The following is a 25,715-nucleotide window of genomic DNA, read 5'->3' as shown; positions in this document are numbered from 1 at the left end:
CAGACAAATTTCGCAAGTGGAAAATCGAATTTCCGCATTACTTCTGTACCATCTAAAGTTCACAATAAAACCCCCGAACTTTCTTTTTTCACCGAAATTAAAAGCTCCAACAGTTTTAAGATCGACTAATCGCCCCCGCCGATTTCTTTGGAAACGATTTCTGTTTAATGAAGCAAACTTGAATCAACGCAAAATGAATTCTAAGCCGGGAAACTGCTGGAGAGCCCAGAATGCTTTTAAGCTTCAATGGATATATGAATGAGGCGTCATTGTGATGGATTACCACTGTGTAGTGGCCATATTGGATTTAATAAAAAGTATTCCGGTCTTGTGCGTCTGCCATTTCGTCAAGAATACTTTTATTTGTCGCTGCTTTGAGCGCAAAAATCTAGTGTTAAATCTCTTGTCGTGGAGCAGTCCTTAAACCTCATTTTTATCCGTTCTCCTTCCGTCTTTCGCCTCCGGCCAATTCCGTCAACACGGCTTTCAATAGCCTGGGAACACCTTTAATCTGACAAATTCCATTATAGTTCGAGCAAAAATAAAATCTTTTCTTTACGAGGTCGGATATCTTATTTTTACGATTTTCTTGCATTTACTTTAGCGTTCTCTCCCAGTCGGATTTAATCTAATATCGGTTTTTATTCCCCGAACATGTTTGTGCGGACGGGCGTGTGATCTCCTTTAGCGACCCCGTTATCTCCCATTCTGAAATTAACTAATTTCAGTAACAGCCCATATTAAAACTTGGGTCTAAAGGGTCTCATGAAAACTCGTTACATGACGTTTAATGAGGCGAAAGCACGAAGCGTACGGGGTTGTTAAATGCACTTTCAACAAGCATGTAGCGGCGTACGAAAATATTCAGTCATTGATTGATTATACTCGAAAATAATAAGAGTTCCAAAAGATAGTTGATAAACAGGGGGTTAGCATGTGATTAGACGCTTTTCCCCTCATTTCACGATCCCCATCCAGTTTTACCGCGTGCCTGGTCGTCATTTTTCCCCCAGAACACGCTAATACAAATTTAAGTATGCTTGTTAATAATCATATAATCGATACTGAGGAGGAAGCACAATTTACAGTGCCGGGGCTTTACGCAATTTTAGTGTTCAGTCAGGTTAAGAAATATTCGATTGTCCGCAAACACCGAAATGTTATCGTTCAGATTAAAATTCGGGATGAAGACAGTCCGGAAAAATCTTCAGTGGCCGAGCGTCAATTTTCCTTTCTGAGCGCCGTTGAGCTCGTATCTGATGTCGTTCACAAATGACTCGTGTAAGAGAGCTCTCAGTCCTCGTCTTCAACAAGTATTCGATGTGTTCATTAGTCAGATCGATCTGGGCAAGAAAAAGTGACTCTTGCGTCATTTATGTACATGTCGCGTTCCTGATGCGTTCCCGTATGATTCCTTTACTCCATAATCCCCAGCGTCAAAATCCCGGCATATCACGGTCTTTTTCTTTCTTTCCTTCTAGGTCATTTCAATTATATTTTGCCAAGAGCGGAAAATTTCCAGGCATTTTTTCGCATCAAAAACATTCGCAAGAAATTGCTATCTATCCACATAAAACAACAGAAATCAAACTTTAACTCAAGATTCGCCGGATATGATTTAAAAGCAGAAGTTTCTGAATTTCCACCTTTCAATACTCGGTTGAAAGGCGTGTAGAAGTATCTGTTCCCATTCTGAAGTCAGGAATGTGAAGATTTCCAACAAGTCATCATATCATGAAGTATCCATTTGATGAATTTCAAGACGGCGGAAGCGCGGACGCGTGTGAAATTTTAAATTTATATTAGAGATTTTTGATGTAATGAAATTCATTTTGTGAATGGATTTCCGATATCTGTTTGCAATTGGTGCTAAATTGAAGGTGGTTTCGACGCAAGGAATAAAATTTTTCTTTCAAGAGTTATTGTGAGTTTTTCCGTAGGAAAATGCACAAATCGGTTCAGATATCCAATATATACGGTCAAATTCGGAAATTTAACATTCCTGAACAATAAGTTTCATCTTCAACGCTCGAATTCTGAGACCAAATCTCATAAGCAATTTTTTGCGATACTTTGAAGTCGTTAAGACACATTGGAACATTTATATGGAACCCTCCGTATATTAATAAGCAATTGAAAAATTAGCAAAGTTCCAACTCTGTGTGTGAGATTCAGACCACGTCGTCGAGCCTCTGAAGGAAAGTTCTAGTTTAAGGCATAATATGTCGATAATTAACATTCTAAACATGCCTTCGCGCCTGAAATAAAATATAAATGAGGATTCACGAAAGTCAAATCACACTTTTGAAATTCAAAATCTTAAATCCAACTGAGGATTTTTGAAATGATTTTTTGACCTGTATATGACTTGGTGCAGTTCCTGATTGCATCAGACCTTAAAATCCACTACGGACTGCATAATCTATCTTTTGTCTAAACTTTTAATTAAAACTAGAATGGTTGCGCGAATGAAGTTGGATTGAGCTATTTTTCTGAGTAAATCCTCAAGATAACACAACAAATTTCCCTAATAGAGTAATTAACAATTTCAATGCGAAAACGATGCCTCAAATTGAGTGATTTACAATTTCAATTTCGACGAAAAATCGGAAAAGTCGTTAAAACTAAAGTCCGAATTGCTTGCAAATTTTTTTGAGAAAAACTGGAATTGACGCAAACTGGGCAAATTTTCTGATCAAAATATTTGTTTAATCATACATTTTTTCCAAAGTGCATAACTTGGAAAATGGACGTGACTGATGGTTTTCTTGAACCCATTTGAATAGCAAATTTTCCGAGTGAATAATGCCCAACATTGTGACAGTTTGTATTAGGAAATTTCTGAATTCACTTCAGCGTGAGTGCCATATTCAATAGCAGAATTTCCGAGATTGAAAAGTTGCTTTCAAGGTTTTCTGTCCTTATAAAAAAGTAAAAGAACTGATTTCACGTTTTCTGAGTAAAATGTCGAATTTCTTTTACAACGTTAGCGCAAGCTCCTTTAAGGGAAGCTTCACTTTCAAGCTTTCAGACATTTTCTGAGGTGACTAAACGCGTGCAAAAAATGTTTTTTGACGCACGTAAAACTGAAAAAACTGTGCGATTTTTCTGGAAACAGCAACAAAACTTCGACGTAATTTTGAGTTTCCGTGTTGAACGTAACGTTTCACTCAGTTTTTCTGAACTCATCCGGAAAAAGAACCGCTGGTGGAATTTTTTGAATTAAGGGCCGCAGCTCTCAACGCTAACCCAGTTCCTCTGGAAATGGCAGAATGTTCAAACGTTATTATGAAGGTTTCTTAAGCCCTTGTGAAAGCGGTTTCAAATTTTCTGAGAACAATATCAAAGTTTGTTTGGTTTTTCGGCACAAAGCTGCTCCAGGGAAACACCTAATTTAAATGCTGCAACGAGATTCTCTAAACTCGTTTTTTTGTTTTTAAGTACTAACAAGAATATTCCAGACTTAATGCGCGCTTAGGCGGATAGCGAACCACGATTGTGAACCACTCTTTCGTGAAGTACCCCTCATGTGAACAGTACGTTCGTGAAAAAAGAATTGAAAGGAAAAACACCGCTATCATCATCAAGTGGGTTATCAAACGTGTTAGATATAAATAGTTTGCCTGACTCAATCATGAAACGGTAATGGACATGGATGGGTTATGCATGAGCGATTCAAAAACTTAAAAATGTTTGGAGTATTATAGGAATGAACCTTCGTTACGAAACCCTACAAATGGGGAATATAAAAAAGGAAGCTCGTATTGCACCAGCCAGTAAAGTAATTTTGCCAAATAAGTGGAAATGGAAATATTGGAGCTTTTAATGAAGATATACAGGGTGGGTCGGGAGGATCGCGCCAATCTTCAGGAGCGTATGATACATATAAACTAAATGTAAAAAAAACACAAATGTTTCTATCCAATTTTCATTGGTCGACAAGTTACACCGTAAATAATTATTTTTAATTAGCGCTCTATTTGCGACAAAAGTACCTTTGTTATTAATGATATTGATTTGGCACGTATTTCCAAGCTCAATCAACGTGTTATAAAATACCAAACATTTATTCAAATTTAGAATTTGCAAATTCCGCTCTTAACTTAAGCTCAAGCAACATTTAGACGAAAAGTTCCCAGGGCGTTGGATTGGTCGCGGTGGACCTATTAGCTGGCCTCCAAGATTTCCAGACCTCACACCATTCGACTAGCGCTTGTAGGGCTGATTTAAAAACGTGGTGTGCCGAAGTGGGATCGCGAAGTGCACTAATTCAACGTATTAGAAATGCTGCAGCTGATATTAAAGGAAGACATCAATCAGAAACGCAACGGATTCCCTCCACAGACGAAGTGGAAAATGTTTAGAAGTCAATGGCTGTGTTTTTGAACATTTATTAACACAACACCATGATAACCAAAATGTTAATTTATGATTTTTTAAATTTTATATTTTACTGTTATTTACGCCATAACTTGTAAACAAATGAAAATAGGATAACAACATTTTAGTTTTTTGCATTTATTTTTCATGTACAGGGTTTTAAAATTTAGAGTGTTTTGACAGGAAAGCTCAATTTCCCGGCTAGATAGGGAAAAACTAGCATACGTGTCAAAAGGTCAATTTTTGAGAAAATATTAAGGGCGACAACCGTATTTCGATGTTTTTACAGTCCACGGTGGTAAAGGGCTTTTTTAAAATTTCGGCCTTTTTCAAAATTCCTCATTTCTTTATTTGGGACAATGTTGAAGTAAAACAAAACATTCTCAAGGCACTTTGGAGGGTCGTGGGGATACTGGATGCTCAAAAGTAATAGTCGATATGAACGATTAACAACGGTATATTTAAGCGATAAAGGAGCGAGAAGGGATGATACTCGGTGCTCGCACCACGAGGGGTGGTCACTGGGACGCCGCCACAGCATTTTTTTGATGTAATTCCAGTGGCGTGCTCACTTTTTTGCTACAGCGTACTGTTTTGTCAAAAACCGACATCAATTTTTTATTTTAAATAAAAAAATCACACTGGGCCTTGACTTTAAAAAATGTCTTTTGACCCTTTTCCAACTATGTAAGTATGTCTATAATTAGTTTCAAAAATAACTAAAGTATTAGACTTCTTGTAGTTATATTCAAGTTAGCTTCGGCATCAGCTGTCCAAGTAACATTATTTATTTTATATGTTGTAATTTTTGCGGCAAAGTTTTTCATTTTTGTTGCTGATTTAGTCGTCCAGATAAGCCTGTTTAAGCAATTGAATAATAATTTACAAAATTATGGAAGTTTCAAAAATGTAGACCACAACGTTACAATTTAAATGAAGATCGTGAAATTGAAGAACTAAATGTAATTGGAGAAGTTTTACAAGATCCATAAATTTCGCTTATTTTTGAAAATAATTATAGACATACTCACGAAGTTGAAAATAATTTAAAATAATTTTTTTTAAAGTCGTAGCTGACTGTAATTTTCACTTAAAATAAAAAAAAGTTATATCGGTTTTTGGCAAGACGGTGGGCTGTAGCAAAAAACTGAGCACGCCACTGCATTCGCATCGAAAAAGTGAATGAAGAACGTTCTTGTTTTACTTAAAAATTATCCCAAACAAAAAAATTATGAGGAGTTTTGATAATGGCCAAAATTTGAAAAGCACCCTCCAGCGCCGTGGAGGGTAAAAGCATAGAAATACGGTTTTTGCCATTAATATTTTCTCGTAAATCGAGCTCTTGACACGTATCCTTGTTTTTCGCTATCTAACCGAGAAATGGGATTGTCCTCTCAAAACACTCCAAATCCGAACACCCTGTATAACATGCCAAAGTTGCATTGTGTTCCGACATGCGAGACAAGTTCTTAATATCATCCGGGTATTATATTCGCAGTTGTATGGCAAGGAATTGCGTAGCTTCGGACATGTTTCGCTTTGCAATTTACTTCCTCACCCACCACCTACGTTGTCTTCTGCTTTTTTTTATCTTTCCACTAGTTACATGGTGTGATAAATGACAACGTCCTGAGTTCTGGCACATTACATCAGTAGCTTGTAGTATATTCCTACAGAAAGCCATGTTCACGGCTGGCCAAATTCACGACCCCAGAAAGCGGTTTACGGCTCATGGATTAGTTTCTTATTTCACGAATGCCATTTTGATATTTTCGTGCCCCACGAAAGCGTGGTCCCCTACTCGTGTAAACATGCCTTTTGTCCCACGACTTGGCATAACTTACCGGATTTGTTTAAAGGTTTTTCCCGAACTGTTTACTAATTTATGGGACATCAAACATTTCGGTGTATCCAACTGTCGTTTCCCTTTTACACAAAACTCCCCGTAGATTTAAATTACGTTTGTACCACATTATTATCGACACAGCAGGACGAGCAGGAAATTAATTGAACTCTAATGACTCTATCCTGACATGTAACATTCCGCGTTTAATGGCAGTTTCGCGCCATATTGAAAGAAAGGTTTTAATGGACAGAAGTTTCAAATTAGATTTACTATTCTCCATAACAGCTAATGGGAGGGGCTTCCATTTGAAATGCGGACATATTGGAAAAGAGTTGGCGATTCTCACCTGTGTGTGTGTGTGTGTGTGTGTGTGTGTGTGTGTGTACTGTGTAATGCTTGTATTTGGTTTTTCCAGAGTGTACGGAAGACGTGAACCAAACGAAGGGAGAAATAGCAATTTTCCATACTCGAAACCAAATGAAGGCAGACCAGCATGCGCGTTTTCATTTATTTCTGTAATTTTCAAAAGAATGTTTGCCAAAGCACGAAATTAGGATGCCGGAATCCAAAACAAAGAGGAACAAGCCCTAATAAGAATCCGGCCCGGCTTTCGAGGAATGTTCTACTCGGGAGATTTCAGAGTTAAGGCGCTTGATATTTTAGTAATTATTTCGGAAGTTATTTTTCTTTGCAGTGTTCGAAAGGGGGGAGCTGATATTAGGGCAGATATGATCCCATGAAAACCATTGTTTTCCGTGATAGAACGGAGCGAAGTCACTTTTAAAGATGGTTCTTGTTTTTCAGAGACGACGTATTTTAAACCCGAGATAAAAAGTTCCTTTTACTCGCCAGTGAAGCCTAATAATTGAATTTCATCGCCCTTAAAGCCGGTCTTTTTACCAACCTTACACCTCTTTTCAGACGCGATTTTCCTCCTTAGGAAAATAAGTAATTTAAGGCAATTGAAGTCGTCATTAAATTTCATGAAACCTAATTTTCGTTCTGCGACTGCTTTTGAACTCTGCACAGCTTCAAATCCGAAGGAGGCTAATTAGAAAATTGACCCAATTCAACGGGGGTTAATAAATACGGCCCTTATCCCGCCGACATAACTGTTGCATTTTAACCTAGGCCTTAGGATATTAATAGTTTCGGATTTTCTTTCGATACTGCATTAATTACTGCTGCGTACAATAATAGCCAAAAAACGTATTCACTCGGCTTTGTAGGTGGATAATTCGTATCCGCCCGCAACGTTTGCGTCAGCCGTAACAACCGCAAAGGGGGGACTCATTTTTCAGGCAATTTACTCATTAATACAAAAATGGAGCGCGTTGCCGAGAAAATATTTACTAAATACACAACAGAGGCATTATCCTATGGCGGTCCCAGCGAAAAAACCGTTTTCGAACATGTTTCCTTCGAGCAAACACATTTTTTCTATCTTGCTCCTCATATCTAATAATGATTAAAAGCAAATTTGGGGAGCGCAACGTTCCAGTTTTGTTTACTCTGTTAAGGGGATGTTTACTTGTTTTTTTATAATAAAAACGTTTCAAACACTTCCGCTCGCATACCGGATGCATTAGAGGACCGAAAAATACGCATAAAGAGTTCAAGAAACAATACGATTTTTTTAAGAGTCCCGTGGGGCGGCCAATTTCTAATAGAGCAGTTCCCCTTAAAAAATCGGTCGCCTCGATGACTGCTCACGGAGAGGGTTGTCACGTCTCTCTCAGCTCCCGAGATACTGGACCGCTTCTACGTCTCGATGTATGAGTCTGGGACATAAGACATTAACATGGGAAATCGGTTTTCGTTACCTCGCGCCTGCGCAGATTGTCTAATTGGAAAACTCACATGCGCGTCGTGGTACTCAAGGCCGGTCGTCATTCCGCAATTTTTCCGTCCTCCTAATCAGAATCGTTTTTGGCTGAAAACGTCTCCAAGTTTCACGAATTTGAATGTCCCGCGTGAATGTTCGAGGCCGCGATTGATCAGATTGATCGATAGTCTCTTCGAGCAATTGCTGTAAATTTGTTTGCAAACAATGTTAAAGTGTTTTGTTTCTGTTCACTTGCCTGTTTGGTTGAACTTTAATATATAAGTATTTTAATTTATTTGCTTTCGCTTTTCATTCATTCCATTTTAATAAAAGTTTAAATGAAAAAAGGAAAAATTGATTTGCCATAGCGTTTTTACGCTTGCGTTGTTAACGGCTTTTTGCTCGTTTAAATCTGATCTTGACTCTGAGCAGTAGCGGCCCCAAGCGGCAGGCGCCGCATTCAGATTTTTGAAATTTGGAGGCGTTTTGAGTCGGAACGACTCTAGTTAAATGGTTGGGAAAAGTTGCGGAATGACGGCCGGCGTTAAATACTGTCACCTGCATGGAAGAGTTTTTCAATTGGATAATCTGTGCAGGCGCAAAAAAATAAAAACAAATATCCCATGTTAATCTCCTATGTCCAGCGTTCGCCTGGACGCTCGGTATTTTCACTAGTTTCCGAGATCCGGTGTTGTCTTGCTATCGTTTTTCGGATTTTGAAAACAGATCTACTTTACGAGGCCTCAAGACCTACTTTGAGGTCTCTGAGACCTGGATTACGACAGCCAGGTATAGTGTCGGAATCAGTAAGCTAGAGAGAAATACAGTACCTAAATTATGTTAAAATTCCCCTTTCAGTGTGCATAAAGTACCTACTTTTTGCAATTTTACAAAGTTCAAGCGCCAATATCTCATGAAACCTAGAAAAAAATTTTCAAAACGTTTGAGGAATAGGCGAAACATCATAATTCACCACGTCTATGCAAAATCCCTCAAATCTAGAAAAGCTTCTAGCCACGCCACACGATCACCGCACAACATCGATTTGTAATACAAGGTGATTCAAAATTGAGCGCAAATGTTTTGAGAGAATTTTTAAGGTCAAATTAAGACTGTTTCTTCCTATGACCCTCTGTCTTCAAATGCACCCCTTCAGAGCTGGAGTCGTCGAAAGTTCGAATCGATTATATTAAATTTTGCCCACAGTTACCGATCGAATTTCATGAAAATTTGAAAGCATTCGTCTTTTAGGTGCTCCATTCATTTTCTGCATCAAAAATTACGTAAACCCAATTTCAGGAGAGAATAATCAGAAATTTCAGGAGTCGCCGAGGTCGCAGCCCACCAATATACTTCCCTTTCGTTCAACAACGGTCATCTCATAAACGGTTAGTTGTATTAAAAAAAAAAAACGTAAGATATCTAAATTTTAGATTTTTCACGAACGAGTAGATGATGAATTTAGAGCTTCTCGGTGGAAACATAAAATGGGGACTTTGCAAAGTGTAAATTCCCCCCCCCCCCAACTTTTCTAAAATTAGGTGATTCACACAAATTCAAATTATTACTCACTATCTTTTGAAGCAACAATAGCAAGTTTTCGTGGAATTTGATGAGTAACTGCGGTCGCAATTTGACATTCACGATTTTTTTCTCCCAACCCTCGATGATTCCAGCTCCGAAGGGGCGCAATACAAATTTACAGCAACAAACAGCCTTATTTTGACCTCAGAAATACTCTCTTGAAATACTTCCACTCAATTTTGAATCACCCCGTATAGTGAAATGTGATCGTCGACATCTCGGGATCCGTTTTAACCATAATCGTTCAATGCAAAAAACCAATTTGCAACTAAAGAGTGCAATATTTAATAAATATCGTTTCTATACTGCTTACAAGGCCGTTTGTTCTCTTTCATATTACAGAATGATTTTTCACATCAATCAACAAATTGATATAAAAATCCTGTTATGGGAAAGAACGAGCGGCCTTGTAAACACCTTTCAAGAAATGAAATTTATTAAATATTCCTCACTTAAGCTGGAACTAAAGAGCTGGAATCATTGGTTTTTGCCCGAAACACTGACCTAAGATAGAGCTTTTTGCGTTTGCTTATTTTCTGAGCCAGTGATTTCCATGCCAAGTCATTACGGTTCCGTTGCAGTCGTTCTCATTAAAATCTGTAATTAAAAAAGTCACACTGGACACTTCTTTTTGCTTCTCGAGTCGACAAAGGGGACTGACAACTGACTAATACGGTTTAAATATTTAATTCGTTTTTTTTTTTTTCCCAGTCGCTTTCCGTGAGAATTACCGTAAATCTCCATTTAATGCTCAAACATGCAGAGGCCTTTTTGAAACTAGATAACCTAATTCACACCCAGCCCTCCGTAACATCTATGCATGTGTTTTCCCCGTGGTGGTTAATAATGTACGTTTTAATACTGGTCCCTGGATCTGCCTGGATGTTCGACGCGAGACTGTGCGTATAATTTATTAGAGACGTTGATGAAGTTGAAAATTGCCAGATTTTCGTACAAAGGGCGTTAAATTTTTTCCAAGAAAAATCGACATTACTCATCCATTCCCAGGAAACCTTTTTGAAGTTCCCACTGCACAAAAATGCTCGGATTGAAATATTTAAAGAGAGGAAGCTACATTTTAAAAATAGGATTTCTGAAAGGTTTCGTGTTACTGGTGAAGTGTTTTCATTTTAGAATCCCCCGCTTTGATGTCGGACTTAATAGATCCCTCTCTATTTTCATCAGATAACTAACACTCCACGAAATGATGCCCACGCACCGTTTCCTCGTTCTCTTGTTGCGGATGGTGCTCGTCGTCCTCATGGCCAGCTGTGAGGAAGTGAGGGCGGAACAGAAGTTCGCCATGGAGCCTCAGGACCAAACGGCCGTGGTTGGGTCCAGGGTGACTCTACCGTGTAGGGTCATCGATAAAACGGGAACGTTGCAGTGGACCAAGGACGATTTCGGACTGGGAACCCACAGGAACCTGAGCGGGTTCGAAAGATATTCCATGGTGGGGAGCGACGAAGAAGGTAAGTTCAATTCTGCTATCGACCCCCTCACAGGAAATTGAGAAATCGCACAATGGAATATTGATGAGATAATAGTAACGTGCTTCCCGAGGGGAAAAAATCGCTGACCGTGATTAAAGTGGTGTGTTTAAGCGACGCATCGCGTCACTCGCAACAAGCCCTTACACCCCCTTCTGTAATTTCGTTAATATTAAACAAGACATGAAATCATACCTGAAATCTAGTACTTTAGCCCGTCCTACTGCATTGATACAGTAAATATTTTTTTATCGGGGTGAATTGCAACCATTCAAAAGAGAAAATCAACTTTTCCTACCATCGAGCATAAAACTCGCTTTTGTGCTTCCAAAAGAGAGCGCAAAATAGTGGTTTTGTATTGCGTTATGAATGAGCTTTGGCTTATCATGACGTTTATTTAATATTTATCGTTTTAATTTATTTGTACCTCATCCATTCAATTCCATATTATTTTTAAATAGATAAACGTTCCCACTTAAATTAGTTGTCTTTTCGACGAAAACCAAGGTAGGGAGGCAAAGCGTTTGGATTTATGGCCGCAATTCTATCGCTAGATCTAGCGACATAAAGTGCTACGTAACTTTGTGGTGCTAATATGCAAATGGACGTTTCTAACTCAAAATTTGGGAATTTTGAAGAACAGCTTTCGACTTAGAAAAAAAAAAGTAAAGAAAAGTCTTTTTTTTTTTATTGTGCAAAACTTGCGCTTTTTTTACTAAATAATTTGTTACAAATAAATTTAACGAAATCCGGTAGTTTCTGGAATTCTCTGAAGAAAACTGAAAAGAACATATTTAGTTTTATTTCTGTTTTTTAACTTTGTTGCTCGTCACGCTCAGAAGCTAGCCGCATTTCCTTAGGGCGCTTTTTCATCCTCTTCCTGAAAATAATTTTATTTGGAAGGTTTAACTTTTCGTTCTTCAAATATTCACTCAATTTTTTCCAACGCTGACCTGCATTTTTTCCCTTTTGAATAACTTTCCACTTACCAAGACTTAATGGTGTCGTAGTTAACAGAAAATGTTTGCAATAAATTCTATGAAACATTTTGAAAAATCAGGTCATGAGCACTGACATCTGGGCGTGATATTGTACGCTTAAACTTAAAAACATGTACTTTCCTGGGATAGGCCTCTTGTCTCTTGTCAATGTTAAACTTGTGTTTTTATATACATCATTGCTAACTTTACTGTTAAAAAAAAATATATTTAAACAATTTCATCATGAGTTTAAGCAAGCCAACAGCTCTTTCAAAAGTTTTCACAAAATACAGGTCCGTATTTAAAAAATTTAATTGTATATTTAAGGTCTTTAGAACGAAACCTCGCATGTGGTAAACAAAATTATTTTCATGAAGATGAGAAAAAAAGTGTCCAAAGAAAATGTCAACGAATTTTGAAAATTATGGGAAGCGTATGAAAAGGGAGGAAACAAAGCGCTTTTTTATTTCAGTGTGTTATTGCGCATTAAAACGTGCAGGTTTAACCTTCTTAGATTTACAAAAATAGCAATACTAAGGCATCTAGTTTAAGACATTCTACAGTTTTTCCTTTTCTTTTGACTGCTGCAATGCCCAGAACGTTACCCTTCTAAGACATTACAGTTTAAGTGCAATATTTTCACTTAAACGTGGTCAAACCAAGAGTTGTGCTCAATTCTGGCAACGGACAGCCCCAATGAACCTACAACGTTTTTGCAATAGTTATCCTGTTTTTACTTTATGAAGTTTCCTTTAGTTGCTCTTCCATTTGTCTTGTCACTTCCTTCAACCATTTGTAGTAGATGTAGTAGATTTATGAACGCATTTTCTCGATTAAATTTATATGCCTGGTGCACTAACGAGGGTTACTCGGGAATATTTAAGTTATCCAGGATCGATCAATGAATATCGTGTGGGCTAGTCGAAATGAGAAAAACGAGGAATTTGCAAAAAAATCTCATTAGATCACGTTATTTTTTCTGTAAAATTACAAAGGAGGAGTGTTGATCACACTGAAAGCGGATTTAAGGACGGAGCCTCAATATGAATAGCATATGAGGCAAAGATAGTATGGTAGAAACAATAATAGTAGGGTGAAGTGAGGAGACAATACTTTCAAAAAAATTGATAAAGGAGAAAGGAGCTTTTACGATATCGCAATTAGTGAGTTTCAAGGTGTTCTTCCGTGCATTTATCAAGTATTGAGTGCACGCAGTCACAAAAAAGCGTAGTATAAGGGTGCCTCCATGGACGATATTTCACTTACCACTACATCTCTGTGAACTCGGTAATTGATAACTTGCACTGATGCAATTTCTGAGCAACGTTACTTTCTATGTATAAAATATAAAAGACCAATGAAGCTCTTAGAAAGGTGTTTCTGTTTGAGATGGAAACCATAGCAGTCTCAAAGACGAACAACCTACGACAATTGATCTATTTTCGGATTACGAAAATCTTGTCTTTTTGGGATGATTCCTTTGTTTCTGCCCTAAATTGAGGTATTATACCTGGGAAAAACGCAAGCTCTGAACAAACATCAATTATTTCGACTTTTACTGAAAGAATAGAGGTACCATCAGCCGTGCCCTATCCGTAACTAGAACTTTTATTAATGACGTTTTTAACTACTCCGCCAAAATCACCTTAAATCGCACCCAAGATTGATGAGTTTATAATCTCCTCAAATACAGGCGTCGGTGTATTTTCTAGTTAAACCGTTTTCCCTATTGTTCGTCGATCCAGAAATCAATACTTATGACAAATGAGACTAAATTTGTTTGCGTTTCAAATGGGGGCTAATTCGGGGTAATACACACTCCACCGAATTATTTAAATAGGCAGGTTCGTTGGCGGCATAATATTGATGACCGACCAATTTCAGGCATTATTGTCGCTGATTTAAAATGTACCTATAAAGTTGGTAATTCGATTTTTTTTTCCATTTTCGAAACGATGATATATTTCCGGGGCCGTGGGAAATGGACGACAGGATCGTTGTTGGGAAAATTTCGGGGCCAAAAAGGCGGGATTTCATAAAGCTATTATTTCCGACATCAACAAAAAGCCCTTTCGTGCAAAAGAAAGCAAAGTATACACTCCTCGGCGCACTTTTATAAGGAGCGAAATTTTGTATTCTCCCCCTTGAAGGGAACGGCTCGAGTGCTCTCCAAAGTGCCCCGAATCTCTTCACCTGACATGTGTTAAAGTGGCTCTTAATGTTTGATATCCCCGCCGGGTTTTGATAGAGGCATTTCTAAGGACCAAATCAAGGACGTGTCGGCATTGCTGTTGGCTGGTAGATGATGGCGAAAAATCCCATCCAAGAAAAATAGACTCAAAATTTCTAAGAATCCCTGGCTCGTACAAAAGACCCTTCTGTGGTGCCTTTTATAGGCCTTCCTCCAAAGGGTAAATTGCTAACTCAAGTCTTGCACACTTCAGGGCGATATTAGAGTATTTTTCCTTAATTTCGAAAAGTAGTCATATTTTTCAACATTTTCGACATCAGGCGCCCTCAGCCCAATATGTTTCATGACGCATTCCTGGGTTATGAAGACATTAACAATGGTTTTCGTTCAAGTCCTCAGTTAAGGGAGAACGTTATTCTCGGTTTGTTTTAACTGAGAATAGCATCTTCCGTTCAACCAACCCTTACTTGTAGGTGGGGCATTGCTCTCAAATAAAGTAAAAGAAGAAACGTGTTTTGTGTCTTTACGATTTTACGACCTTAAGGCTTTAGGAATTTCAAGTGATTTTTTATACAGCGCCGTGCTTTTTATCGGCAGCAAACTTTCCTTTACTCTTTGAGCTGCTTCCCGCAGCTCCGGTAGTGTGCCATATTCTTCGTTATCGGAACATTCGAACTCATTTTAACACACTTTCGTATCCGACACTTCAGAAAACGACAGAAATTCTGATTGATTATTTTGCTTTATGGCATAGCAACCATCAAAATTCAGCCTTTTGAGCGAAAATATTAGCCAGAACGGAAAGCATCTCATAAATAATATTCAAGCGCATTTTTAAATGTTATTCAGAAATTCGTCGTCGAAAATAAAATAAAATCTTATTCTCGATGGGAATTTTCATTACTGTCTCGAGATTTCATTTATCTCGATGCTACGCGTCTCGATAAAGAACATAATCTCTGCGCGGTAATGAAATATTTCCCATCTCGCATGGAAATGTGCGATTCCTCTTATTTTATTACACTCATTAGTTTCTTACACTCGTTTCATTTCAATATCTCACTTTTTTTCACTACTTCCAAGCACTTCTTTTCATTTTATAAAACAGTGTGGAATTCCACCGAACACTACCATCACTGTCAACCCGTTATTCCCAAACAAAAGAAAAGAAAAAATGCTAAAGCTCAGATATTCCAAGGTCTCTTTCAGACCACGCCGAGCTGTTTATTAAAATCAAACATTCCTCGATCTTTGAGCAGAGTCGACGGGACTGATACTCTATCATGCTCATCCCTATCGGGATACTCGACCTCCTTTTAATACACGTCCGTAGTCGAAACTCTGAAAACGTCCAGACACTTTAAAAAGACGACAGAAATCTTGTTTGATTATTTTGCTTCATGGCAGAGCAACCATTAAGCTTCTGTCTACTGAACGAAAAGTATATCGAAGATTCGTTTCTGGACGCTCGGCGTCCCGACGCGCCGCGCTAAACAATCGTAAAAGGTCTGTCTTGCTGATCGATAGAGAAGAATACGGCCAATAATTGCACTTTAGTTAGTGGCACGCCTATGGTTGTTCATCAACGCTTTTAGTATTTAAGTTCTTTTAAACGTAGAAATTGCCCTCTTGTGTCTCGGCTCTCCTCTCTGGTGTCCTTACTCTCACACAGTGTGATTTATTAGGAATGGGACGTGGCAAAACCCGAGATAGGGAACATCAAAATATGACTATTCGCCCCAAACATACTTTATATTAATGTCGCGTGTTTGCGAATTACAGGGTGTTAAATGTTGAAATTTTTTAATAAAAATCCTTAATAATTTTTTGTATTTTCATAGCATCACCACCAAAATTGGTGTACTTAAATTTTGTAAAACGCCAAGAATTTCCATCTAGTTTTTATGTTGCTTCTACAGAGCGTTAGTTAAAGCCCGCCGCTTCAGTGTACAGTCGAATTCGGTTATGAAAAACGTAAGGAGGCGAGAGATTTGGTTCGCTATAACTGGGCGTTTTATTCTATTCTAGTTAATAAGTACGAACATATTATGTTTGTCTTAAAACTTCTTATGTGTTGAAAATCAAGTTTTTTCCGAAATTTTAATGTACATAATCAAGATTTAATCACCAGTTAAAAGGAAAAGAAAGGCAAAAAGAACAGTCCAGTTTCATTTGTACCTATGAAATACCCACGTAATACAGTATATTACTACTACATACCGACATACTATTTATTTTGTGCTGTAAAGTAGTCAATTAATTTATTTACTTTGGATTTTAATGCGAAAATGTCTTTCAATATAGCCATATAATTGGTCGAAAATGAATTGTTAACAAATCGTCATCCATTTCGGTATACTCTTCTAAATCAACATTATTATGGTTCTCAACCCACTCTGACAATGGAACGTCTTCGTCATCTTGACTTAAGAGTTACTCTTGCTGTCCAAAATCACGCAAAATCGACTACTATTCAATATATGAGGTTTCCCAGGTGTCCAGATCATCCTGGCAAAAAATACAATAAAACTGGACTAATAAATTTTTTGGGACGGTCTTTTTAATGGACACTAGTTCGCTATAACCAATCGGACCTGCAAATTTTGCTCAAAAAGGTTCGCCGAAACCGATCGTCGGTGACAACCCAGGTTCGCTATAACCGACTCTGAGTGATATTTTTCTATGAGTGCAACTAAGATCAAATTTTATTGAGTATAATGAATGAGTGTCTATTTTTACCCCAATAAAGGTATTTTTGTTTAATCCCGATATCTCTCTTCGTTAACGAAATTTTCATCCATAAACTAATTCGTGTCGTACACCTTGTAATTTTGAAACACGCAACTTTGATATAAAGTACGCCGGGCCCAATCGTCATATTTTGGTGTCCCAATCTCGGGTTTTGCCATGTCCCATTCTCAATGAATCAACTTGTTTATTCACGAAATTCTTAACTGGCGAACTATTGTTCCATTGTATCCATTCTCAGCTCAAATATCATTCTTCATTGTTCCGATTTTTATAGTTAGCGATTAAGGTACATTGCAAGGAACGGAATAAACTATTGTTCGAGTGTCCTGAGTTTTGCTCGAATTCTAACGAAATCCACGACACTAGGTCGATGTCACAAATGGGATACATTGCAAATCGATTTCAAGTGACGAAATACCTATACTGCGTGACATGGAAAACACCTCATACAAATGATTTTATTTAAATAATTTTTGGTATACGTGTTTGCATATGGAAACACGAAAAACGATTCAACGTTCGGCCACATTTGTCGATGTATTTACAAGTTTTCAGGAATTTAAGGGTTTTTTTTACTATAAAAATTGCAATAAAATATCAATAATATGACTGCAAAATATTGTTTATTGGTGTGTAGTGTGCTCAGAAAGTGCTTTTAGATTAGTCAAATATTCCTAAACGCAGAACGCAGCGAAATTTTCATCAATTGAACGAGTTTGAGAGAGATCGAATTGTGGGTGTACGAGAGGCGATCGGTCATTAAGGAAAATCGCCACTAGACTGACCCTAATGTAAACACTATGGTGAGATGTTGTCAGGCGTGGTTCCAAGAAGAGCAAATAGGCCGAAGGAGAGGTACTGGGAGATCCCGAAAAACTGCAGCACGCCACGATCGCCGCCTTTGAGTTATGGCCCTAAGACACAGGTTCGTCTCGTTGAGGACGTCGGCGGGTGAGTGATTTGCTGAGTATCCAGGACCCATCGGGATTCGAGCCATTTATCGTCGGATAAGAAGTTTTGGACTAATTTTCTACCGTCCCCATCTAGTGTTACCCCTCACCTTGAAACATCGTTCAAATTGACTGCAGTGGTGCAGAGAAAAGATATATTGGAATTTGGAATGAGGTCATATCGCGTTTAGCGACGAATCCAGATTCTGTTTGGGTATTCGTGATGATCGGGCAAGATTAAGGAGAAGACGGGATGAAACACAGGATCCTCAGTTTACAATATAGAAGCATGTCCATCAGGCTGTTGGGGTAATGGTTGAAGCATATGATAGCTGGTTATTGTTACTTTTCATTAGAGGCAACATGACAACCGAACAATACATCCGAGAAGTCCTGGAACCTCAACTCGTGCCTTATCTGAAAACTCTTGTTAATCCAGGTTTCCAGCAGGACAATGTAGAACCACATGTGGCTAGAGTGACTATGGACTTCTTTCAACCAAATGCAATCAATTTGCCATCTTGCCGACCACGATATCCAGACCTTTCACTGATTAAACATGGGTGGGATTTTGTAGGTAGAAGGTTGCGTAATTTACTCTGTCCCCTACAAACCCTAGCGGCGCTATATCATGCTGTCCAGTTAATCTGGAATGTGTTCTCCCACAAGGAGATCAATCACCCCATTAGATCCAGAATGTACAGGATGTACAGGAATGTATAAGACACTGCAGAGGACCAACACATCATAAATTTTTTTTTTGGCTTTTAACAATTAAATTTGTTCAAGTTTTTAATGAAGTATTTGTTTTAGTTTAAGAGACATGCGCACCAAAAATTATTTAAATAAAATCTTTTTTGCGGAGTATTCCCCTTTCCATGTCACGCAGAATATTTCCCGCATTGCAATATATGTGATTTCCCCGACTTTATTAGACTCATTACTTGCTGATACTCATTTCCCTTAAATTTCCCACTTTCTTCGGGTTTTCCAAGCGCTCCTCTCCACTTCCCACATTTTCATAAGGTGACCTCTCGCCTTCCTCGATTCATCTCACAGGTCCCAGTTTCCACGTTTCAAGTGAGCAAATTTATCATCTGCAAAAGCTCATCGCGAAGAGCAAAATTCCGCTTATGGGCGCTAATCAACGCGGGGATAAAGTGTTTATTAAAACGCGTCATCTGGTGCTTTTTCATAACAATTCTCCACGCTCTTATTTTTTCCATTTTGCCCGCAATGGTTATAACGGCAGTAAAACTGCATGGCGTTCGTAATAAGCCTCCCATGGACACCGGGAACACGACGACAAGAGAAAATAGTTAATAACAATGGCAAATTGCGAGGCGGTTGGAAAATGGGAAAGCATCTCTTCCCGGTGCTTTCGGTTTTTCTATCAGGTATTACGTCCTGGCTGCGGAGCAATTAACTAAAAATTGCCGAAAAAATATAAATAAAACAAAGTCACGAAGGGCCGGGATTGTCTTATCTCCGTAAACAAACACAATTTGAAAAGTAATTTGTATTCCACTCGCAAGGACTAACTTCCGAAAACATGCGCTCGTATGACATGGATAAAATTACAACTTTTTATCGGCAGCAGTGCTCATTGTCTCTTTTTTGTTCAAATTTCATTATTCTTGTATTCTTTTTGGGAAGTTTTAGTAAAACGTGACGGAGTTGTGAAAAGATTTTACCACGTTTCTGTTATTCTATGCGACAAACACCGCAATCATTACGGAGAACTCCGAGAATTCCTGCTTAGTTTATGAGCACACAGTGTGTCGGTAGTTTATTTTTAGCATGTGATTTTGCTGTATATTTGAAAGAAACATAAATATATTTGACAGTCAGAATGCGTCATCGATCAACTAGAGCTAAAAAGGGCATTGTTAGTCGATTGTAATAGAGCGAATCAGAAGACGTTTGCTTGGCTTTATGAAGTCGCCGAGCCTTCGATTCTGCGGTTAATATCAAGTATTTTCCTATGGAATCTTTCGATAGAAATGTCGCAATTAGTCAGAAAAGGTTTTTATTTACTTGGTTTATGGAGTTGACCCAAGTGCACCGCGGATGCCCTCGAGGAACGAACATCCTGTATACCGAAGTAATCGTTCAGAAAATGCAAAGAAAAGAGAAGAAAAGCTGCGTTTGGAAATGTTCCGATAAAGTGCTCGAAAAAAAAAAAAAAACGAAAAGGCCAAGAGAGTTCAGAATGAGTCAGTTGTGACGATTGTCGCCGGAAACTAAATTGGCCTTTCATAATGTTGACAAATTTGATCGTTATGAGAAATTGATCGGAGTAAAAAATAATCTAAAATTTTATTGTTTAAATTTAGTTAATGGACGGGTCAAGCAAGCGCGGTTGCGTACTTGCAGAAAGTGATTTTACTAACACATTTTGTGTAAAAATGATTTAGTCCATTTATTTCCTTTCGTAGCTGTCTGTAATACTCAAGAGCAACCAACGGCTGCAAAGCCGATTTGCTTGCGAACTTCCACTTTGTAATTTCACTACACTTTACCTGCTTCTGCGTAAACGCTGAAAGTTCGAGCCTTAAACTGCTCCTCTCAGAAAATAGAACTCCCATTCAATCAAACGAACTTTTAGAAAGATTCCGTCCATTTGCGCTTTCCGGCTCACCTCAAAATTTCCCAACGCGTATGGCCAATTTTTCCACCACTAAAAACAAAGAAGCTCATCTTATTGAAATGAGAATCCGCAACGCAGGACAACACCCAGACAAACAGAACAGAATTTAAATATTGTCCAGCGCCGAGGGACGAATTCGGCATGCACAGCCCACGAAGGGATGCTCCAAGTAACACGGTGACATAACAGCTTTTCACCGCCCCCGGGGGACCGCCTGGATATGGAACTCGCCCTGGATATGTGCTGGAATTACCGCATAAACCGTAGTGTGCTCCGTATTAATAAAAAAAAGTTGATCGATGAAGAATAGATGTGTCCCGTTTTCCAGGGACTTATACACGGGGCGTTACTCGATAATGAGATAACCTGAAAGCTTGGGGTTGATAGACGTGTTAATAATTCTATAGCTGAAGTATCGAGAAGTCCCGAAGTTGTTTGTGCCGTTAGTACGGTAATTAGTATGCCGAGGGAGGATGCAGGGCCCCATTTAGGAGAGATCAGCGAAACTTAACCGATTTGCTGTGGTTTGATGGTCGTATGTATAAGAAACTCCCTCTGTTTGAGAGACGTAGCCAGAATATCGGATAACCAATCTCCAGATAAATTAAATTCTTGTTATTAAAGTTAATAGCCTCGCCCAGGAACTTTTTCCCTGATTGCGTTTTAAGGCGACACCTCAGAAGAAACCAATTTAATAAGAAAACACCAAATTTCCCTCTGCTGCAACATCCCACTCTAGTTAATTGATAAACCAAACAAACTGATCAACACCTCTAAGAGGAAAATTGTCGCTTTTCACACTTTACTTTATCCAGTTAAGACGAATCAAACGGCGGTAGCTCCTTGCAGAGACGTCTTTCGTCCATGTTTGACTAAATTATTAACGACAAACGTAGATTTTCTGACAATTTAGACGAGAATTCAGCGTTTTAACTCTGCAAATTGACAAACTAAACACACGGAAAGGAACGCACCAGATAAAAAATGGATACACTAAATGGGAAAGCAACGAACGGTGCGCGTTTAAGGCTTCAATTTTTAAGTTTTTTTTTAGTCCACTCGGTAACGATGTTGCGACGCAATTCTATCAAAGTTTGACGGTCTTGACGCGAACAAATTCGAATCGCCACGTTGCCATTTCCTCGATTTGGAATCACTTCGAGAAGGTGGCCCAGCACAAAGGTCGTACCTCCATTTTCGACTCTGCTAGCCGAAATCGCCCAAACACGACAAATTTGATTTCCAGGCGGACAGCTTTACGGCAAGAACTGTCTGCAAATATGAAAGAGAATCACGTCCTGAGAAGTGAAATCAGGAATAAGCCGGAAATCAATGGGAGAAGGCAATCCTGAGGAGATGAATGCGCGAAAATTCGAACTAGAAAAATTTGCGAATTTGATGGAAGGAGACCGGTGCTCGAATCGAATTCTGAGGAAAGATGTGCTGTAATATTTAAAGAAAGTTTGTAAAAAAAGGACACAGAACGCGAAAACGGACAGTGCAACACATTCCTTCAAAAATATTACATTTTTGACAAAAACGAATTTTAATGGCGAGGATGCCACTTCCTTAGCTTAACCGAACTCAAAATCCATCATGGAAAAACCGCTTTTATTGTGGCACCAATGAACGAAATTGGAAAAAGCGTTGGGATCCCCCCCGCCCCTCTTGGTTGAATGTATCACAAATCTTGATCTGACACCCCGGCTCTGTTAAGGGCCATTATTTACCCTCTCCATTCCGGAGGCATTAAGGCTATTTACTGATAAATACCGACCAATTATTAAGATTGATTGTAATTGTTATGAAACTTCCCGTAAAGTGAAGTTAATCATCCGAAACTCGAACGGTCACTATTGCCCAATTTATAATTTATATTTGTTCAAAGACCTGCTACCTTCCTAATTACACTGAATTAAAGCCGAAAAGGGCAGACTTAAAATTTCATCGAAGTGGTTTTTTTAAGGGCGAAAAAGTTTCCTGCTGAAATCCAGGGACGAATCGAAACGGGGAAGTTAGACCCGCGCGCTGAATTTAAATTGTTTTGGAAATTGTGTTTGTTTATTCGTCTAAGGGCAATCTCTTTTAAAACTGTTCCACGGAAGTTTCCAGGATTTATTTCCCCCTCAGGGCCCACTTACATGAGCCAATTTACCATTAGTATTAGCGATATGTTCTAGCCCGCTTAGAAGTAATTTTTTTCGAGCACAAATTATCTCTCAATTATATCTAAATAGCGCTAAGTCCTCAAAGGCCGCCATAGAATATTTTTTATTGCAGATTTAGATATAATGCGGGTAAATTAAAAGCAATCTAAGTGTAACCATAATCCGCCAGATAACACAAATTGGTCGGACCTAAACTGTCTATAATTAATTTACTTCCGAGGCATTAAGGCTTTATATGTAGTTCAGCTTGAGGTTTAACGCCGTTGGCATTGAAAAAATCCACTCTGAATGCTTCTTTCCTGAATTATAGTAAGCGCTTTATGTACTTGAAACGATTTCCATACAGTCATAATGGGGCTTTTATTACCTCTAGAATGATTTCACTTAACAGGTGCCCTAGATTTTTTCTCCCCGCGTTGATTAGATTAGAGGTTAATTAATAAATTTGTGGAGTGCCGGTTTTAAAGCTGGAATGTCTTAGTAGTTTTGTTGTTACTAAAAGCTACTTTAAGAGCTCAGGGGCTCTCGAGAATTTCTTCCCCCATAAAAATGGTGCTTTTACTGCAGTGTTGAGATACATTTTTATGTCCTGCAGACAAGAGCCCTTGGGTAGGTATATGAACTATCAAAAAATGGCTGAGGTTTGGCTTTTCGTTTCGAGGGAGGACCCTTTCAGTCCTCGGGGAAAAATGGGCGCGATCGTAAAATAAAAAGTAAAAATTTTAGCTTTTAGTAAGCAAAAATGGCAGTATTGTTCCGGCATGCGTGCCCGTCTAACTTCAGTTTTCACAAGGAACTTTCCAGCTTCGACAATCCTCAACGTTAACGATTTTCCGGGTTTTATTTTCGATTTTTACGTAGATTTTATGGCATCCCGTTTCGTCCAAATGGATATATTTTAATTAAAAAGTTTTTTTTAGTGGCCACTCGCCTTTGACGACGCGACTCTCTATTGCTTTCTTTCGCTGACAGGAATGTGGATAAATCTTTCAATACATACTCGAAAAATCATGTTTTGCATAGTAAAAGTCAAAATTTATCGATCTGCAGATCGTAAACTGCCGGTGCGATGGTGTTTATTGGGTGCTAGAGCCGCGGTTTATTGTTTTTGTAAGCGATTTCCGGGTTTTGATGAAGGGAGCTTAATGAGCCTGCAACTTTTTTTTAGTTAGAAACTTCTTGTCTTGTTGCAGGCGATTATTCTTTGGACATCTATCCGGTAATGTTGGAGGATGACGCAAAGTACCAGTGTCAAGTCTCCCCGGGACCTCAAGGACAGCCAGGTAAGGACATCGATTAGATATCTTGATTCGTCAGCACAGCGAAGCACCAAATTTGTAAAATTTTCCAAACGGTTCGCCGTTTGTGTTGCTTTAAAATGCATTTTTCAGGCCAGAGCCTGAAGTGGGCAAAATTCACCCGTCATGCGCTTCTGTATATATTTTTTGGTCTGCAGGAGACCAAAACTGTACTGCGTGACAGAAAAAAGGACACCCCGTGAAAACGTTTCTATTTAAGTCACTTTTGGTGTGTACGTTTCTTGCGTTAAAACAAATATTTAATTAAAAAACTGAACAAATTTGTTAACCGTTAAAAACCAAAAAATAATCTATGATTTATTGATCCTTCGCAGTGTCATTTCCATTCCTGTACATCCAGTACATTCTGGATCTAATGAGGTGATTGATGTTCTCTTGGGGAATCTCATTCCACGCTAACTGGAGAGCATGACATAGCAAAGCTAGGGTTTGTGTGGGACGGGGTAAATTACGCAACCTTCTACCTACAAAATCCCACCCATGTTTAATCAGTGAAAGGTCTGGATATCGTGGTCGGCAAGATGGCAAATTGATTGCATTTGGTTGAAAGAAGTCCATAGTCACTCTAGCCACATGTGGTTCTACATTGTCCTGCTGGAAACCTGGATTAACAAGAGTTTTCAGATAAGGCACGAGTTGAGGTTCCAGGACTTCTCGGATGTATTGTTCGGTTGTCATGTTGCCTCTAATGAAAAGTAACAATGACCAGCTATCATATGCTTCAACCATTACCCCAACAGCCTGATGGACATGCTTCTATATTGTAAACTGAGGATCCTGTGTTTCATCCCGTCTTCTCCTTAATCTTGCCCGATCATCACGAATACCCAAACAGAATCTGGATTCGTCGCTAAACGCGATATGACCTCATTCCAAATTCCAATATATCTTTTCTCTGCACCACTGCAGTCAATTTGAACGATGTTTCAAGGTGAGGGGTAACACTAGATGGGGACGGTAGAAAATTAGTCCAAAACTTCTTATCCGACGATAAATGGTTCGAATCCCGATGAGTCCTGAATACTCAGCAAATCACTCACCCGCCGACGTCCTCAACGAGACGAACCTGTGTCTTAGGGCCATAATTCAAAGGCGGCGATCGTGGCGTGCTGCAGTTTTTCGGGATCTCCCAGTACCTTTCCTTCGGCCTATTTGCTCTTCTTGGAACCACGCCTGACAACATCTCACCATAGTGTTTACATTAGGGTCAGTCTAGTGGCGATTTTCCTTAATGACCGATCGCCTCTCGTACACCCACAATTCGATCTCTCTCAAACTCGTTCAATTGATGAAAATTTCGCTGCGTTCTACGTTTAGGAATATTTGACTAATCTAAAAGCACTTTCTGAGCACACTACACACCAATAAACAATATTTTGCAGTCATATTATTGATATTTTATTGCAATTTTTATAGTAAAAAAAAAACAAAATTTTCAATAACTCGTAAATACATCGTTAAATATGGCTGAATACTTAATGGTTTTTTTGTGTTCCAATATACAAACATATATTCAAAAAATTATTAAATAAAACCGTTTTTATGTGGTGTTCTCTTTCTATGTGACGCAGTATACATTAA

At 38.6% G+C, this 25,715-nt stretch overlaps 1 protein-coding gene across 1 annotated transcript in view; it reads left to right on the top strand.

The window, feature by feature from the left end:
- Positions 1–25,715, top strand: part of rst (roughest) — a 137,983-nt gene that overhangs the window by 87,214 nt on the left and 25,054 nt on the right. The window contains exons 5-6 of the mRNA XM_066295434.1: positions 10,821–11,107; positions 24,009–24,098. Coding sequence (XP_066151531.1) covers positions 10,840–11,107; positions 24,009–24,098 — 358 coding nt within the window. The 5' untranslated portion in view covers positions 10,821–10,839. The remainder of the gene's footprint in view (positions 1–10,820; positions 11,108–24,008; positions 24,099–25,715) is intronic.

The sequence above is a fragment of the Euwallacea fornicatus genome, chromosome 22 (genome assembly GCF_040115645.1).
Source record: "Euwallacea fornicatus isolate EFF26 chromosome 22, ASM4011564v1, whole genome shotgun sequence".
Taxonomy (NCBI): Eukaryota; Metazoa; Arthropoda; class Insecta; order Coleoptera; family Curculionidae; genus Euwallacea; species Euwallacea fornicatus.
Note: the sequence above shows the minus strand (reverse complement) of the source record. Positions and strands in the feature narration are given on the sequence as shown.